Here is a 17,343-nt window from a genome sequence, read left to right as displayed (position 1 = left end):
CTGCACAGCCTCCGGGGCGCTGATCGTTGTCACATTTTGGACGAACCATTTCCCCAGGCCCTTGGGTAGGATAATTTGGTACTTATCCTTGCGCCCACGAGGGCTACGGTAAGAACTGCATGCATGCCGCAATCGGTATGATCCGAGATGGAAGGTGGATAGAGTTGTTGTTGAAAATGTTGCTAGTTGGGACCGTGAAATGGGGTTTCTGTGTGTGGCCATAATGAAGGTTTCTCTGTGAGCCATCCTGGCCCTCGCATACGCATACGGGAGTCAAAAAGGTGCGCCCACAGGGGGCAAACTGTGAGAATCAAAGTTAGAAGGGAAGAGGAATGGGGTTTCTGTGTACAAAAGGCTTTGCCTGGGGCTAGGAATGTGAGGCCTCAAAATGGGACTGTTTGGCGAGCACGCATGTTCAGAATGAGGTTGAACTTGACATGCCTATGAGGGCTGACTTACATGCGCAAGGTAAGGTAGGTATTGATGAAGACGTTTAGGTGCGTCCGTTAGCTGTTGCCCGATGATGTAGGCCGAGGCCGACGAATATACTACAACAGCTTCCCTAACAGAAACAACCGCATAGTATCTAAGATTGAGGGATCAATGGCTTAATCTTTCTGACCAGCTCCTGAAGCAAAGTCGGTTTTAACATTCGTAGGTTGTGTAAGTGATCTCTACTTCACTGAGTCATCGACGATCGGGGAGGGCCACCTGCTAAACACCCTGGGGCTCCTGCTGTAGTGATGGGTCATGTCAGCACTCAAATTTCCTACTCACCAGCAGATCGGACTCTCTTCCAACGTCAAATCTCGTCTAATCTAGAGCGTCCAGCTTTGGTGCCAAAACAACAATCGAACGAAAAATATGTTTGGTCAAATTAGAGAAGAGTGATGGTACATCTAATAATGCAAATCATGTCTATCCGTCGCTACCCGCTGCAAATGCTCATTTGAACAACAAAAGAGAAGTAGATCAGAGCGCCCGGTTCTTGGAAACGGTGTTCAGCAGCGGATGCAGCCACTTGAACGAGCCCGGCTCGAACGGCTCCGACGCCGCGATAAAGTCGAAAACCTTAGCCTTTTGTATCGCTGGGGACACAATGTAGGCCAAGAGAATCCTCTGCATGAAGCCCCAGGACAAGATGTACCTCGCCATGAACCAGTCCTTCGTTGTAGCCCATGCGTGCAGTCTCGTCAGGCGCGCAGACTGTCCCAGGTCCTTCTCCAGTCCCTCCATCCTGTCGGTCTTGTACTCTTCAAACAAGCTCTCCAATGCGTCAAATCCAGGGGTTCCGTTGGACTCGGCAATGAGTTTGCGCAGGCCGTTGCAGACTGCGACGACGTCCTGCACGCCGTTGTTGAACCCCAGGCCGGCATTCGGCGTAAACTTATGCGCCGCATCTCCCACGAGCACAATCCGGCCTTTAAAGCTCCAGTGCTTGCAGATGCCCTCCTCGAGGCCGGCACCGCCCGCGTTGTAGCGCTCCTTGAACACATCCTTGACTTTCAGGGTGCCGGTAATGGGCCATTCCGCAAACCGGGCGCCATACTCCTCGAGCTCCTTTTCGGTAAACGAGATGCGCTCCTTCGTCGGCTCAGGCAATTTCTCGTAGCAGAAGATCCAGCCCCTTTCCTTGCCGGTGATGTACATCACGGACTGATCTACGCCCTGCGTCTCGTAGCTCTGGCCGGCGGCGGTGGGACGCGGGAACGACGCCCACATGCAGCGGTAGTTGGTCTCGTACGGCTTCTCGGGGTCCCATTCGCGGGCCGGGTCTTCTTCAAGGGCGAGGCGGCGCATTTGGCGGCGGGTGGCGGAGTGCACGCCGTCGGCGCCGATGACCACGGAGCCCGCGTAGGAAGAGCCGTCTTCGCAATTGACGATGACGCCGGTGTCGGTGGTGGTGATTTTGGCGAGCTTCTTGCCGGTGTGGTAGCGTGTTTTGGCGTCCTCGGGAAGGGTGTCGTAGAGGGCCTGGATGAGATGCGCCCTGTGGAACGCGAGGGGCGTTGTGCCGTGGCTGTGGCGGGTGTCAGTAGGCTTGCTGGCGTCGATGAGACGGTTAAATTTGGACGACGTACTGCTCCTTCAGAAGGTCAAAGGCGGAGGACTGCTTGAAATTGAAACCGTCGGTAGTGAAGCCTTTGTTGTCGTCCAGGAGCATGCCGATTTCCATGAGCTTGTCTAGAATGCCGAGCTGGTGGAAGACGCGCATGCTCGTAGGACCGAGGACGAGACTTGCGCCAAGATCTTCTACGATGTTTGTCCGCCTCTCGAGGACGACGAAATCGATGCCGGCATGGTAGAAGGCGTGTGCGGCGGTGATGCCACTAGGGCCTCCGCCGATGATGATCGCTTTGAAAGGCTCGCTGGCCATGTTGTGGTTATTGCTGAAATAAGATGGATGTTGATTAGTTGTTGAATGCTGAAGGAACATGAACTGGAGGCGACTGTGATGAATGGCATTGTCGCCGGCGGAGGGTTTTATAAAGCTGCGCTGTGATCTGCCATCTCCACTGAAGCTCGGCACCAAATTACTTTGTCCAGAGTTTCGTGCTAGCGTTACGACTCCATCTTGGCTGGGAACTCGACGGGCCTTGAAAGGAATCCGTCTCACGGGGGTCGTCTTCGCACTGACGGCCTCCCGCTCGGAGGAATATTGCGGCTATTACACGAAGAACCTTGGAGACTCAAGGCAGTGCGTTCAATTTTTTTTTTTTTGCCCCCGACTCTGTCCGACGAAGAACGGTGAAATGCCTTTCTGCTACATAAGAATGAACCCGGGTTTGGATCGTCATTGCTGGTCCGGCTGCTACGAGATCAAAGCCCGGGAATCCATGTATGTCAGTACCCGGGATTGAAGGTGGGTGAAGTCCGTCTCCCAGGGCTGTCAAACGGGGGTCAGAACAACTGTTTTCAAGCAGATCGATGCAGCATTTTAGCGATTGCAACGAGCATCCAGCACCAAATGCGACAGATGCCACTGCTCTCGGAGAAAACCCACTATTGAACTCAGTGAATGTGGGCAAGATGGGTTATCAGCGATGTTCAGGGCCCAGTTTGATCTGGGTGGGACTCGTGTTCGGTCGATTTACTGATCTGTAGCAACGGTGCCCTGGTTCAGACCTGCTCATCTTGAAAGTTGCTTTTGACGTAATTGAACCTACAGAGGCGTTCCCTCCCAGCAGAATCCTTCGGCATGTCATCGGAGACTTTCTCCATGACGGCGCCTCGGGAAAGCGGGTCACATTTGCATAACGCGGACACTACGGGCCCCGAGACCCCGATCTTGACGTGTCGGGACGGCAGCCACAGGCGCCGACCCGCTTGTGAAGATCTTACTCCCGCGACCCGTCCTGTTTTGCGCCACATATTGTGGTTGTATAATTCAAAAGAGCTGAGATATTGTTAAGAGTATCTTGGGCGGGTCATTTCGACTCTCACCAAGATGTTGTCATGCGGGTCTGTCATGATGCCACATGACCACCTTTGGTAGCGATTTTTCCCGAGAGAGTGCGGTGTCGGCACGGGCTGGGCTTTTGTGTCCGTATCCGGCTTTGCATCTTGGTTGATAGCTGCATGGTATCTTCTAACCCGCTAGATGTTTTCACATACACGCTGTCGTGATTATTGCACTCATCAAGTCGCATGCCCATTGCCATCATAGTACTCTGGCGACTTACTTTCTATCCACAGTGAACCCCGCTGTAATACAACCAGGCAGGATGGACCAGGCATCAGAGCGCTGCACGCCATGTCTTTCACCCAACATCAGATCTGGCTTATATGAACTGTTTGGGTCATACACCCATTTTAGGAGTATGTGCGACCGGTTCGATTCCTTGATCATCAGACGGGACAACATAACAGACGAACATGTTCAATCTAATTCTTTTGAGGTGAAAGAGCTCTCCTCATCATCTTTGGCTTACTTGACGTCTAGTGCCGATTTGCCACCAAGTTCTCGGCAGCTTCCAGATCTGGCCAATATTGGCTCGAATCTCACATCAGCTAGCCCAACTCGCATCCATCGGCCCGGTCTTGTGTTCTCGCCTTCTTTTTTAGCACATCATCTTCAGTGTGTGGGGCAAACCCGAAAGGTAATTATTGTATGGACTCATGAAGGAAGTCCTTTGGTTACGAGATACTAGTCTCAACCTCGCCTATTCATCACCCCTGACAAGTCTCAGCAACCTGAAGTCTGTGTGTTGCGCTCTCAAAAGTTTCGTGTAATGATGGAATTACTTCAAACAATTGATTGGGGCTACATAGTGAGTAGATCAAATGACATCAAGCAGTTGAGACTTCACATCACGAGGCGTGCAACTTTCGCTAGGCCAAGCGGGAGTCTCAGACACCCAGCCGAGGGTGTGTCAAATCATCAGTCCACACTTACAGGGAGCTGTTCTAGCCCGCTCTAGCCAAGTAATGAAGCGTGAAGCTGACCATTGCAGAAAGCTGTTGCCTAGTCACCTCAGACTATAAAAGTCCGAATCTCTCGGACTGTGAATAGTTTTAGTGATTGGGCAATGCCATTGACACTTTCATTATCTCAATCAAGTCTTAAGCAATGAGGTCTCTCCTGTCATTGGCCGCCCTCGTGGCCTCCGCAAGAGCTGCCGTCGATATCCTCCTACCTCTATATGTCTACCCCATCAACGACCTCGTGAAGCCATACGACGGCACCGTCGACTGGACAGCCGCCATCGCAGCCATCGACGCCCATCCGGATCTGACTTTCAATGTCATCATCAATCCACTTAGCGGCCCGCCTTTCGCCAGCGAAGCCGGTATCAAGATCGACTGGGCCAAGTGGATCGGCCAAATCAACCAGCGCCCCAACACCGTGACCTTGGGCTACATCTCGACCCTTGGAACCGTACAGGTCAACCCTCGTGATATCTCGATTGTCAAGCAAGGTGTCGACACCTACGCTGCTTGGACGACGGCAGATGGTTGGGATGGCGTCTCGTATGACATTCACATCGATGGCATCTTCTTTGATGAAGTCAACACCGACCCGGCGCAACTCGACTACTACACACAAGTGTCAAACTACGCGAAGGCTGAAACTGGTATCGTCGTCTTGAACCCTGGTGTTCCGGTCAATACCGCCAGCTACTCGCTCTATGACGTCGCCGATGCCATCTTGTCGATCGAGACTTGCTACACCAGCGATCCGAATGCGCCGCAAGACCGATGCCCAAGTGGCACTTATACCCCCTTCACGCCTGCATCATTGAGTGCTCTGCCGTCTGGAGCAGCACAGAAGGCCAAGTCTGCTATAGTCGTTCATGACTTCTATGATGACTGGGAGCCGTACCAGCCTGCTACGCTGTCCACTTTGCAGACCGACATCAACGCCATTGTTGCGCAGGGTGTGCACAGTTTGTACATCACGCAATGGGGCTACAATGAGAGCTTCACTCGGGAGCCAGCTAGTGTGGGGACTGTGTCCAACTTGTTGGCCTTGGCGCAAGGTCTTCCCTCTGGTCAGCCGATATAAATACGCACGACTGTTTGGATCGTCTGTTGCCTCACCAGCAGTAGTTGGACTTGATATAAAGGTCCGTCGATAACAGCGCAACCAGACCTATTGCCTGCTGGGCGTCCTATTTTGAATATAAATGTTTCAGTAGTGTGAGAGCATTAAGTATACACCATATTACATCACGCTGAGGGATCTAACCATTCTTTTGTCTTCTCCGGACCGTCGGTATGTGAATATAAATCCATGGATGGGTAGCATTGTAACGATTCAAAGGAGTTGGAGGGCCAACTGGCCTGTTTAAGGGTCTATTTCGTCAAACACCCGCCAAAGCCTGCTGGGAGCCTGCCATGAGTATCTATCACAGTGGCTTGCAGGAGCTGAGGCTGTATCCTTGGACTTGGCTTTATTATGGCAATTTACGCGGTAAGCATGGGTGTCCTGGAAGCCATGCGTATCACAGGTAGTATTGTCACTCCCACGGAATAGAAAATCAGAAGAGTTTTGCTCCCAGGGCGGATACTTCTAAACAACAGGGCGAATAATTTGGTACCTGAATAAGATTCAACTGTCCGTTTTGTTTCAACAGTTTTAATATCACCATCGTTCATATTCTCCTAATTATTCCTGTAATCACCGTTTCTACGCCTCACTCTATGTCTATCGTCGTCTATGCTCACTGCCCGCCCGGCTAGCGAAAAATATCCGCCCAGACGGGAAAACTCAATTTGAAGCTGTCGTGTCAGGTGCTGCACTAAAGTGGTAATTGCGTAGAGCTGAATTCGGTGCCAGTACGCGTTGCCAGGAATACATCTACTACCGAAGTCTATGGTCATAATGGCACTTACCTTACCAGTAGTTATCTTAGGTACCTATCCGGTTTCTCAGCGTAATGTATGTGTGAAGATACATTGCGCCCCGAGGCGAATTCTGGGCCCCGCAGAAGACTCAGCTGCCAAGCATAACCAACATAAGAATGCAAGGTAGAAATGCACTTCCCCTGTCAGACATTCAGTCCGAATGAGGCACAGCATAAGGCACAGCATGTTTCTGATTGCGGTACATAACGCATTACTACCAGAGAGTACCCCTCTTTTCCACCGCGCCATCAATCTCAAACCATAACACCATTTCACCTAAACTTCTTACGTTTTCACCCATCGTAGCTTTATCCGTTAATGCTAGCGCTTGTTACGTTACAGATTTGGTTCTATGCATTATCCTCTCAAAGTGACGCATCATGTCCAACATCTCAGACGATTCTAGTTTCCCCAGGGGGCCAAGTCTCGACAGACAACGAGTCGCGTCGCAAAACAATGAGAACGACGCCGGCGAAAGCCTCATGAGCGAAAACAGCTCCGACAAGAACACCGAAATCGCCGCTCTAGAGGATTCCCACGGCGTCAGGAGAAGGAACTCTCCCGGCGCGATCCAGCAATTTCTCCTTGATGCCCTCCTCATCATACCTTCGATATGTTTCATCGTTTACGGAATGATGGCTCTCCAGAATAATGGCAAGCCGATTGATGAGGACCCGGTTCCAGCCTTACGCATGGCCGCGACGTATAGCCCGACCATCTTTCCTATCGCCTTTGCCGCTGTTGCTGCGAATTTGCTGAAAGCTGCAGCCGGCTGGAAGATGGAGCGAGGCGTCACGGTTCTGAGTCTCGAGTACCTGCTTAGCTGCCGCACCGTCTTCAGTGCAGTAACGACACCTTTTACTTTACGGCGTGCAAACATCCTGGTACCGTTCCTTGTCGCTCTCTGGGCCATGTCGCCTCTAGGCGGCCAGGCCGCTCTGCGTATAATGGAGATGATCTCTTCACAAGTATCGGAGCCGTATCCATTTGAATATCTCGAGTTCATGTCCGTCTTTCCACATTCGAGTCCTGTGAGCTCAGCCGGATCTAGTCTGATGCCCTCGATTCAAGGGACCTTCATCTCAGCTCTATCTAGTTCCGAGGAAGTCAAAGTAGGGCTTCGAGATGCGTTCGGGAACGTCAAGATTCCGATGCTTGAACACTATCCACCGACAACGACAGCCGATCCCGAGGGCTGGTATAATATCGGCCTTAATGGGTCTGATATGATTTGGTCTGCGATTATGGGCATTCCTGTTGCAACACAGGGTGGCTTCTCTCGGGGGCAGAACTATTCTTTCACCATGAATACTTCCTATATGAACGCAGACTGCTCAGTACGCCGCGGACAAGCAATGAACCTCGGAAACTGGTCCAAATACATGAACAAAACTGGGCTGTACAACACTGGCAGGATTCTCATCATCAGGCCCGCCGGAGTTCGCAACATATTCAGCAAAACACCCACGGATCTCATACTCGAAGCTTACTACTTACCGAACGAAATAACCACCAATGCTACGTGTGTTATCACAACGACGCATGCCGAAGTTGACGTGACTTGCCAAGGACCTGTTTGTGGCTCTCGTCGCATTAGACGAACTGAGAAGCCGGAGAACATGACAGTGAGAACGGTATTGGATGGCATTGCAGCAGAAGGGTCCCAGAAACTCGTGCCGGCGGGAGTTCTTAACGCATTCATGGAAACCCTCGTATGAGTTACCCAAACACCATGGGAGGCCCAGGGCATGGGAATGTACAAGCCATTCCCTTCACCATTAGAGACCTACTTCACCCATCCGAATGCCCCCTTTTCTGCTCCAGGTATCGGTAATTGGAATGGAACGGACATCTACGAAGTCGGGGATGTGGTGTTCTCTCAAAGACTTTCTCAGCTTCTCAACACATTCTGGCTTTCTTCGGTGGCGTCTCTAAATATACCAGGGAACTTCAACTTTCAGACGCACAGGATGCTTCTAGGAGTTGAGAACACCATCGTTCAAAACGTGTCGGGTACAAGAACGCCAGATCGGTTAGTAATGCGGGTTAATGGGCTTTGGATTTCAACACTGTTCATTGCCTCAGCTGTTATGCTAGCTTCAGGTGTAGCCGCTAGCGTTTTTGGCTGTCTAAGGCGGGGTCCTGACGTCCTAGATCGTGCTACGTTCTTTCTAAGGGACAGTCCACACGTGAATGTGGCCCAACGGAACTCACTGGAAGACGGAATCAGTCAGGTTAAAAGGACGAAAAGCCTCCGTGTTTGTGTTGGCGATATCAGGCCTACGGAAGAAACTGGCTATGTCACATTCGGAACAGTTGGAGAGGCCATGCCTTTGAGTTGGCAGGAAAAGGAGAGGCGTTACGCATGAGACTTGGGCTAGGCATATTAAATAGATATTCAAATAAGAGGTGTATTACTTGTCCATTACAAAAGCTTGAGAGTACAGTTAGAATCTATCCAATAAGCTTAATGATGGGGATAGAGGTTTGCTAGCCAGATATTGTCCTCTGTAAGCGCAATGGACATGTACCTAGTATTTCTATAAGGACGATAGTAGTAGAGAAAACGAAAGGGGTAGTGATAATGATAACAAGGATGAACGACGGCGACGGTAACGACGAAAGCGAACACATAGGAAATATAAGACAATCGCTTTAGCTCAGGATATGCGGATTACAAGCGCGTGTGTGGAAACGGCCTGGATTACAAAGCTATGAGTAATGCAGTGTCTACTTGAGGCTTCTTATGTTCGCGATGACCTGTTCATAATCTTCCACCGCCCTTCCTTTCCTCAACATAAAGTCCTGGGTGACAACGATTCCGCTGGGCGTCCTGAACTCCATGTAGTCCACCGGCTCAAACCCGTACTTCTCATAGACCGCCTTTGCCTTGGACATAGACTCCAGAAAAGCTATCGAGCCCCCCTCATCAGCCTTCTCACATCCCCATCGCAGCAATGGCGTTGCCGCGCCCTTCCCTTGGTGTTCTTTGCGACAAACAATGAGTTCGAGATACCAGTGTCTCACATCGCCAAGGATGGCCGCATGCTTCCTTCCAATACCACCGAAGAACTCGTTTGCAAAGTCCGGGTTGCCCTGCTTGGGCCAAATGTCTTGTGGCGGTGGTGGCTCCACATTCACTTCGCCGTCCTTGGCTGGATGCACCCATTTCGCCCAGGCAATGACCAGCTCCGGGTCCTCCACGTGGTCGGGGTCCGTGACGACGAACACGCTACAGCGCGGGTCTGTCGCTTCATCAGCGAAGGCTTTGAGGAGAAAGTCGCGACACTCTTGCGAGCTTGCTGGAAAGCACGTTGCGGCGACGGGGTTGTCGCTGAAAGCGGACAGATAGACGGCGGTTAGGGCCGGCCCGTCCGCGGTTGTTGCGGGGCGCATTTTCAGCGGCATTTTGGGCGGTAGTGACTGGCGGCTGACAACGGCGGTGGATATGACAACGATAGGCTCTCGTCCCGGCCTGGATCTTGATGAAGACACGGATGATTGAGTTACAAGATGGTGAACTTGAACGAGAGTTTGATGTTGTGATGATGTGGACAATGCGCTTCTTTGTCCACGTATGAATTCACCCTCGGCGCAAGGAGCTGCTGCTTTTGGTTTGGGCAGCGGGTACTGCAGCCATTTTGGAAAGTTCAGTGCCGGGCAGCCTCATGCTGAGCTGGAGCGGTCAAACAATCCGATTACGGTTGCATCGCGTGAGTCAACCAGGCAGTCAATAGGGAAGGAAACAAGCACGCACATACCCCGCGATTAGAAGGCCATTGCCCTGGAATGTGCCCTCAAAATGCACTAAAGTCTCTGATGCGGGGTTTGTATGTAACACGCAGAAGAAAACACCAAAACAAGAGACAACCCAACAGAGATGCATGCCATCTGAATTTACGCAGAAGCAAAGCGAAGGGCCTGCGTACTGAATTTAAAGCAGGTTCATTCAGCTCATGATTACCTACGTGTGTGCGTCGTTCTGAGGGATTGTCACGTTGTTGTATGGCCATCGCGTCTTGGGTGGGCCAAGGCAGAACCCTTCGGCTACATGCGGCTCACAACGATGCGGGATTGATATTTTGCGATAAGGGCTACAGTTTCCACGGCGAAGTGCCAGAGTGGTGAATGGGATTGACTCGAATTACCCCCGATATCAATTGGCTTCGGCCGCGCAAGTTCGAATCTTGTCTTCGTCGGTTTCTTTTGGTGTTTTGCCCTTATGATGGTCTTTTGGTAGCAGAATAGGTATTCAGCAGACGCCTACGATGAACCACAACTATTGGATAACTCTTGGAAATATTTCTTCATCCGATGAACTTCTTAAATAAGTGGTTGTGTGGCGCCCATTCTGACTCGGTTGTGGAGAGTGGCGGAGATCAGGATGTCTACCGGGCTGACAACCTCGATGAGCTCGCCGCCACGCGAGGTAAAGAAATTTCGACCAGACCCATTGTCATATAATAAGTGGTTGGTTTGTCGAGAATTACCAAGACGGAACTTTAATGCAGCGCACTCCCGGACGGTATCGCACAGCACGAAGCACAGCAGCACACAATTGACTAATCTTGAACGTCGCTTGATGTTTCAACGACACTTCTGTGTTGAGAATACCAACTTGAGATGAGGAAGACTGTCTCCATGTTTCGTATGATTCTCTTAAGGTGCTAATAAGACCGCAGCCAACATAGTAAGGCCCTGTTCTTTCCGTCTTGAAAGCTTAGAAAATTGCAACTCCCAAATTATCATCACTCCTCGCTGTACCTGCTGTCGTAGAATTCGCCCATAGGATGGTTTCGCTCGAACCAAGTCTCTCGGGGAGACGGCGGCGTCGGCGGCCGGCGGTATTCTTGCAGCCGTTGTCTTTCGGTTCGGTTCTCCCTATCTCGTTCCGGAGTACGCCTGACTCCATAAAAGGTCAGATATTCACGCGGACCAGATTTCCCATCGGCGGGGTCGCCTTTTTGATACTGCCCGGTATCGCGATACAAGCCTCCTTCGCTTTCAGGTAAACATTCTCGATACCGGCGGACAGCACCGGCCGGAACCTTGACCTCGATGTAGTTAGTCCACGCTGTGGAACGTGACCTCCAAGTCGTGGTATTTATTCATTGGAACTGTCATCTTGCCCGCCTCATCGGGACCAGGGAAAGTCCTGTCTGGCGTACCAGACATGACCATGTTGCCCAGCACCAACCAGGCATCCAGTGTTGGGATGTGCGTCCGTTTCTAAGGGCTACCTCTTTCTAGACTGAGAGAACTGCCGAACATGATCATGGAAAGATGCTCGTTCGGAAGCGCGATGACGGAGATGAGGTCGTAGCTGTTATCTCTGAGGCTCTTGACGGTTAGAGTCTCCCGAGGCTGACCCGGGGACTGGCTGTGAATGTCACTGATAGCCGTTTCGATCTGAGATAGCTTCCTCCGGCGGGCCTTCTCGTATTCCTGTTCGAGGATCGTCCTCTCACGCTCGCGGGCCGGCTCGACCGGTTTTTCCTCGTCGCGCAGCTCGCACGTGCGGTCGGCGTGCTGCCTGGTGATCTCCTTGTAATGCTCTTCTGCGGAGCTGTGCCCGCCGTCCAACGCCACTTCGGCATTATCTGGGTCCGGTGGAGGAGGCATATTGTGATATGGGATTTGCTGGCCAAGTTGTTTTTGGCGGTCAACAAAATAATACAGCTGCAATTTTTACAACTCTAGGCGTAAGTTGTTTCTCCTGATATTTATTGGGGTGCTGGTTGAAGTAGAAGCACCGAAGTAGGGAAACAAGACCACTGGGCGAGTGAGCACTTTTGAACCTTAAGAGCTAACGACCCCCACAGCGGTGGCTTCAATGACGCAAGCCTTTCAGGGATGCTGGGGTGCATTCAAACCACCCCGTTGTCCCAATGGAACTTTTTTTCAGCTCATTTCTTTTTAGTGTATTGATCAAATGCTTTGCGCTCCGTCACAAGACCACCCTCAAGACACTGGATCCACTCCATAGCACCGCCAGACCCAGGGGATCGAAGAACTGCAAGCGAAAGCCAGGGCCAGTTTGACCGGCTACGATACTGAAGAAGAGGAGAGTCTCGATGGGCAATACAACGCACTGCGAGATCCATATACGTTTAATAACCACAGCTAAGAATTGTTCACTGAGCTAGAAGCTATAAAGTTCCCGCGCGAGTATGATCATACAGTGGCAGGCCCCTGGGGCTTCTTTCAACAGTCCGAGTGCGACTCAAAAATAAATTGACTCGTCAAATACATATTTTTTGAAGGACCGTCCATAACCAAGTAGATACCAAACTTGTCGGTCCTAAACCCCTGCTCTGGGCTCTTTATAGACCTCTCCAAAGACTGAAAACACGTCTAACAGCGAATGTTGAAGTGGTCAAAGTTGATCTGTTTCACAGCACCAATGTTGTGACAAGACAACTGCCCAACTGAAGTCCTATTGCAGTCGCCGCCAGAGAAGAAGTTGATCGTGCAATTGCAACCACCCTCCTGATCTGCGACGATCCCGCAAGCTCCATTCGTTGCTGGAAAACAGCGGCTCGTTCCAGGGTGTGTCTGGTTTGCCCTACTTAAATGTTGACCGGTGCATCTGCCGACTTGACCTGTGCCGAGGTACGCTGATGCTTCGCAGTAAACAGCCAATGCTGTATGCGCGAGTGACGCAACTGATATAAACAAAGAGGCCTTCATAGCTGACGACAGTAATTACTTTGATTTCGTTGGACTGGGAATGATTAACTACTAGATTGACACAGAGCTCGTGACAACGCTTGCATACCTCACGATCCACGGAGGGAAACTACTCCAGTTTTCCAATGCGAAGACTGAAGGTATTTTCGTATGTTTCAGTGGCCTCAAATGTCTTCAGGTCTTAGCGGATGATCTGCCTCTTTCCTGAACATGTTGAAGCCAACTATCAATGTCTTATAGTCGCGAACGTGTTGAGACTCGACTTCTGTGTTTGCTTCGCGTTGTGTGCGACTGACGGGATGCCCGATCTCAAGTTACAATGCGTCCCACATAGTCTGCAAGTCGCCTATAACAGCCTTTCGACAAGCCCACATGATCTGGAAAGCCGGGAACTTGGTAGCACTTACATCCATGGATATGGCCGCATCTTCAGGCTTTGAGGGTGGCGAAATTTTGCTTCCCAAAGTTGTCGGCTGTACTCATTGAAAAGCAGCATCGCTGGCAGCCGCTATAGACTTATCTGGGGAAGTTTAGTACACCACTGCTGCCGTAACATCTTACACATAGATAGCACTCGTCGCCCCGAATATCAGACCACGTTTTGTGCGTAGGGCTGGAGTTCGAGTCTAGATGCTTGATTTGTTTGCCCCATCGGCCCACGGCACGGATGCAAGGAACTGTGTGACTCCACACTTGAGACCATGTGTTGTTCGCATGGAGAGTCTGGTCTGGGAAATCCATATCACATTGCACAAGGACACAAATGGGCTTGATTGACGCATGATGTCACCACCACGTTCTTCTGTACAACTGCTACAGTCTCTACGTGGCTACGGAAGCTATGAGCTCCTATCACATTCTATTTGTCCTCATTCATCGGGCTGTACCTGGCTCTGGCAGCACCGGCCATCCCGGAGAAGGGGTCTTCATTTTCTGGAATACTTCCGGGTCCATTGAGTTATCGTTCACCCAGTCCAACAACACATCAAAGTTTCGGCAGACTTTGTGGTTCATGAAATCCGGGAACGGCTGGTCCCAGTTCTCTACCCAGTTGAACGTGATCATGTCAACACTACCCGTGCACTTGATTGCCTGGGCAAGTATGTCGAAGCAGTGGCCGATGTGTGCTTGATGCTGTGCTCCTCCTGGCTTCGGCCCTTCCTTTTCCTCGTAGTAATGCTCGTAGGAGACCTCCCTCCTCAGCATGTCGACACAGTGCAGGTGATGAAAGACCTCTGTCTGAGCAATGTAGGCGTCCGAGCCGTAGCCGAGATCGTCTGGGATCTTTACCGCGACGGCTGGGTCTTTTCCTAGCCGGCGGACGTCTTCCGCCCCAATTACCAGTGGCCATACGTGATCACCGATGCGGTGCCATTCATCGTCCGCTTCCTTTCCGATACGTTGGCGAAGGATAGACGGCGGACTTGTGTCGTACAGTGTGCCGTTGGTGACTCGTGTAATTTTGGGAATTTCGAATCTTTCCAGAATGGGAGCTTTTTCTTCATCAACAAAATAACATCTCGAGTTGAAGGCTCATGATCATCAGCTTACAATAGAATGATGTTGCTTTCCAGAAGTCCTGATCCTTGAGGGTTTGCTTTGATAATGCACCTGACCAAACGATGCATGACGCGACAAATACCCCAATATTGAAGACTGTCAGCCATGTCGACGGCCGTAACAGGAGATGAGCTCCGCTTTGGCTGACGTCTCTCTTTGAAGACTGTTCCACTGAAAGCAGAGCCTTTTCCAGGTCGCCCGAGTCGTCATGGCTACTCAAAGAGGACTCTTCGTCTACCATCCCTCGAGAATCTGTCGACGGCCTCACGTGATGTTCCATCATTGATAAAATGTGTTAAATATAAAGTGGCATATATGAAGAGAGGAGTTGGATGAGACATGAGCGTAGGCACAAGAAAGAGTTACGGGGCGTAGCTTCCTACCCGAAAGAAGCACATACTGTCATGAATACAAATGAAGTTGCAAAGAAGAGTTTTCCTCTACTTCTCTACGATATACGCAACAAGCAAGGCCCCGACGTTGATGCATTCATCCTAGATGATGCTTAGCCGCGATAATCCGGATCCTGCTGCCCCACCACTTAATCCTGCGCTCCCGTTCTGGAAGCTCGGCACAACGGGCAAATCCAGTGGGCGTCGTTCACGCCGTCAAGCTCCATGAAGCTGCATGTTTTCCGTTGCAACCTTCTACTTCTGGTCTGCATGCGGAGTCTTGCGGAACCGAACGCCCGACTGGTATTAATTTCGGGGTGCAAGTGGTGATGATGCCCGTCGAGTCGCAATTCTGCAGGAATCCTTCGTGGCGTTTAGATACGCGATAGCGATTGGTGGCGGTAAGATAGCGCCGCATACCGCCATTGAGACCGTTAGGAAGATGGCGATGTAAGTGTCGGCGTCAAATCTCTTATGTAGTAGACAATGTCTCCGCCCTCGATGTCGGGGTGTCAACTTTTCGTTTCCCATCTCAATTTGCGATCATAACAGCTCAAACCTTCCTCTTGATCATCAATCACATTAAAATTCACTTTGGAAAGAATCCGAAAGCTTTCAAAATGCGCGCTCAGTATCTTATCCTGGCCGTTATTGGCTTTGCTACTGCTGCTCCTCTTGGTATGATGCTGCTCTCGCTCAATAATAACATGTACATCTTGGACTGGAGGAAGACTGACTGATATGATGTTTGAAGATGTGAGAGGAGCTGACGCCGAGGCCGAAGCCATTCCCTTCTACCCCAAGAGGGGCGCTGATGCCGAAGCTGAGGCGATCCCCTTTTACCCCAAGCGCGGGGCTGATGCCGAAGCAGAGGCAATTCCGTTCTATCCCAAGAGAGGAGCGGATGCTGAGGCTGAAGCTATCCCTTTCTACCCTAAAAGAGATACCGATGCCGAGGCAGAGGCCATCCCTTTTTACCCCAAGAGAGGCGCGAACGCAGAAGCTGAGGCCATACCCTTCTATCCTAAGAGGGGCGCCGACGCTGAGGCGGAGGCCATTCCGTTTTACCCGAAGCGCGCTGCTGATGCCGAAGCTGAGGCTATTCCCTTTTACCCGAAGAGGGACGCCCATGCTAAGGCATAAGTCATTCTATGCAAGTCGCGTATGGAACACAGGTTGGTGTTTGAGAGAAGGTCTGGGATGGAAGGTCTGGTCTGTGGTTCTCCAACACGCTCATTCATATCAACTATCACTCGTTTCAGATCCATGAATCAAAATGAAGCTTTCGCAATTGAATTCTGACAAAAGAAGTGCCGATTTCCGTTAGACTCTAGTACTTATAATATCAAATAATATGTACAATAAAAGCTCCTTTTCCAGTTCTATGCCTCCAAAATTGCCGTCCGGATGAAATAAAGAGGACGCCAAAATTGGCAAGAATTCCCATTCCATCGTCCAGGAACCTTCATGGGCTAGTGATCCTAAGCACGGCAAGCATTATCATATCAAACTATTATCAAGTATCTTCTTGCCTAAGACAGGCAGCAACGTTTCTCTGCATGCAGATGGATCAACGACAAAAGTGCGCGTGCAACCATGCCGCGTCATATCAGCCCGCGGCACTCATCGGCAGCATTGCGTGCTAGATCCGACCCGCGAGGCGGGCCGAAGGCTGGTAGATCTTGCGATGCGAGCTTCTTCCTTTGGTTTAGGGCGCGGGGGTCCGCCTTTCGCTCTGGACAAGAGGTTGTCAGATTTGAGGAGTTGGCAAGTTTGCCGAATCCTTCAACCCGAACCGGCGTCTTGGCGGAATCCTGGCGTTAGGCGAGGTCTGCAGATGCTTATCTTAACGGAGGGAAACGAACTGAACGGGACCACTCGGAAGAGATTGAAGACAATGATCTCGTATGGCCTTGTTGGTATTCCCGATACCGAATACAGCTTTCGTTCATTTCGCAGATTGAAAGAAATGCGTTCTTCGCTGCGTTCGCTTTCATCCACTAAAGAAGCCTGGGTCAGTGGAAGTTGAGCGACTGACCACAATGTCGAAATTGTAAGTCGATAATAACAATGATTTGATGGGTGCACCTTCTAATCACTCTTGTTTGCAGGTTTCGAGGGATCGTTCAGCCGTGGACAAGAGCAAGGGATGTGGCGTACGTCCAACTATCCGCGGATGAAGAATCGAAGCCAATCTCCGAGGGAGAACACCCAGAGCCTCGACAGACGCATTCAATTTCAGAAAGACTGTGGATCATCGCAATGCGCGCCATCGTCATTATTCTGGCTGGTTATGGGCTCTTCTCTCTCCTAATATCTCACCTACCCTCAACCCAAAAACAACACTCTCTAT

The 17,343-nt window shown here is 50.9% G+C and overlaps 6 protein-coding genes across 6 annotated transcripts; 3 read left to right on the top strand and 3 right to left on the bottom strand.

The window, feature by feature from the left end:
* Positions 1-972: 972 nt before the first annotated feature.
* On the bottom strand, positions 973-2,377 carry sdnN-1 (FAD-dependent monooxygenase sdnN; the record flags this gene model as incomplete). Its single annotated transcript, XM_037319642.1, has 2 exons — positions 973-2,020; positions 2,082-2,377. 2 exons carry the CDS (start codon positions 2,375-2,377, stop codon positions 973-975), a joined length of 1,344 nt encoding a protein of 447 aa, XP_037180581.1.
* Positions 2,378-4,570: 2,193 nt separating this feature from the next.
* Positions 4,571-5,506, top strand: SR4 (Spherulin-4; the record flags this gene model as incomplete). Its single annotated transcript, XM_037319641.1, has 1 exon — positions 4,571-5,506. One exon carries the CDS (start codon positions 4,571-4,573, stop codon positions 5,504-5,506), a length of 936 nt encoding a protein of 311 aa, XP_037180580.1.
* Positions 5,507-6,728: 1,222 nt separating this feature from the next.
* On the top strand, positions 6,729-8,066 carry CGCA056_v004385 (uncharacterized protein; the record flags this gene model as incomplete). Its single annotated transcript, XM_037319640.1, has 1 exon — positions 6,729-8,066. The coding sequence occupies one exon, from the start codon at positions 6,729-6,731 to the stop codon at positions 8,064-8,066; it is 1,338 nt and encodes a 445-aa protein (XP_037180579.1).
* Positions 8,067-9,078: 1,012 nt separating this feature from the next.
* Positions 9,079-9,756, bottom strand: CGCA056_v004384 (uncharacterized protein; the record flags this gene model as incomplete). Its single annotated transcript, XM_037319639.1, has 1 exon — positions 9,079-9,756. The coding sequence occupies one exon, from the start codon at positions 9,754-9,756 to the stop codon at positions 9,079-9,081; it is 678 nt and encodes a 225-aa protein (XP_037180578.1).
* A 4,155-nt stretch (positions 9,757-13,911) lies between these two features.
* Positions 13,912-14,705, bottom strand: ustYa-3 (Oxidase ustYa; the record flags this gene model as incomplete). Its single annotated transcript, XM_037319638.1, has 2 exons — positions 13,912-14,515; positions 14,590-14,705. 2 exons carry the CDS (start codon positions 14,703-14,705, stop codon positions 13,912-13,914), a joined length of 720 nt encoding a protein of 239 aa, XP_037180585.1.
* Positions 14,706-15,610: 905 nt separating this feature from the next.
* Positions 15,611-16,133, top strand: CGCA056_v004382 (uncharacterized protein; the record flags this gene model as incomplete). The annotated part of the gene is made up of 2 exons (XM_037319637.1): positions 15,611-15,668; positions 15,745-16,133. 2 exons carry the CDS (start codon positions 15,611-15,613, stop codon positions 16,131-16,133), a joined length of 447 nt encoding a protein of 148 aa, XP_037180584.1.
* Between the last annotated feature and the right edge of the window lie 1,210 nt (positions 16,134-17,343).

This window comes from Colletotrichum aenigma (assembly GCF_013390185.1).
Source record: "Colletotrichum aenigma strain Cg56 chromosome Unknown KSG_Cg56_contig03, whole genome shotgun sequence".
Classification (NCBI taxonomy): domain Eukaryota; kingdom Fungi; phylum Ascomycota; class Sordariomycetes; order Glomerellales; family Glomerellaceae; genus Colletotrichum; species Colletotrichum aenigma.
The sequence above is the reverse complement of the archived record's forward strand: the minus strand, read 5'-3'. Positions and strand labels throughout refer to the sequence as shown.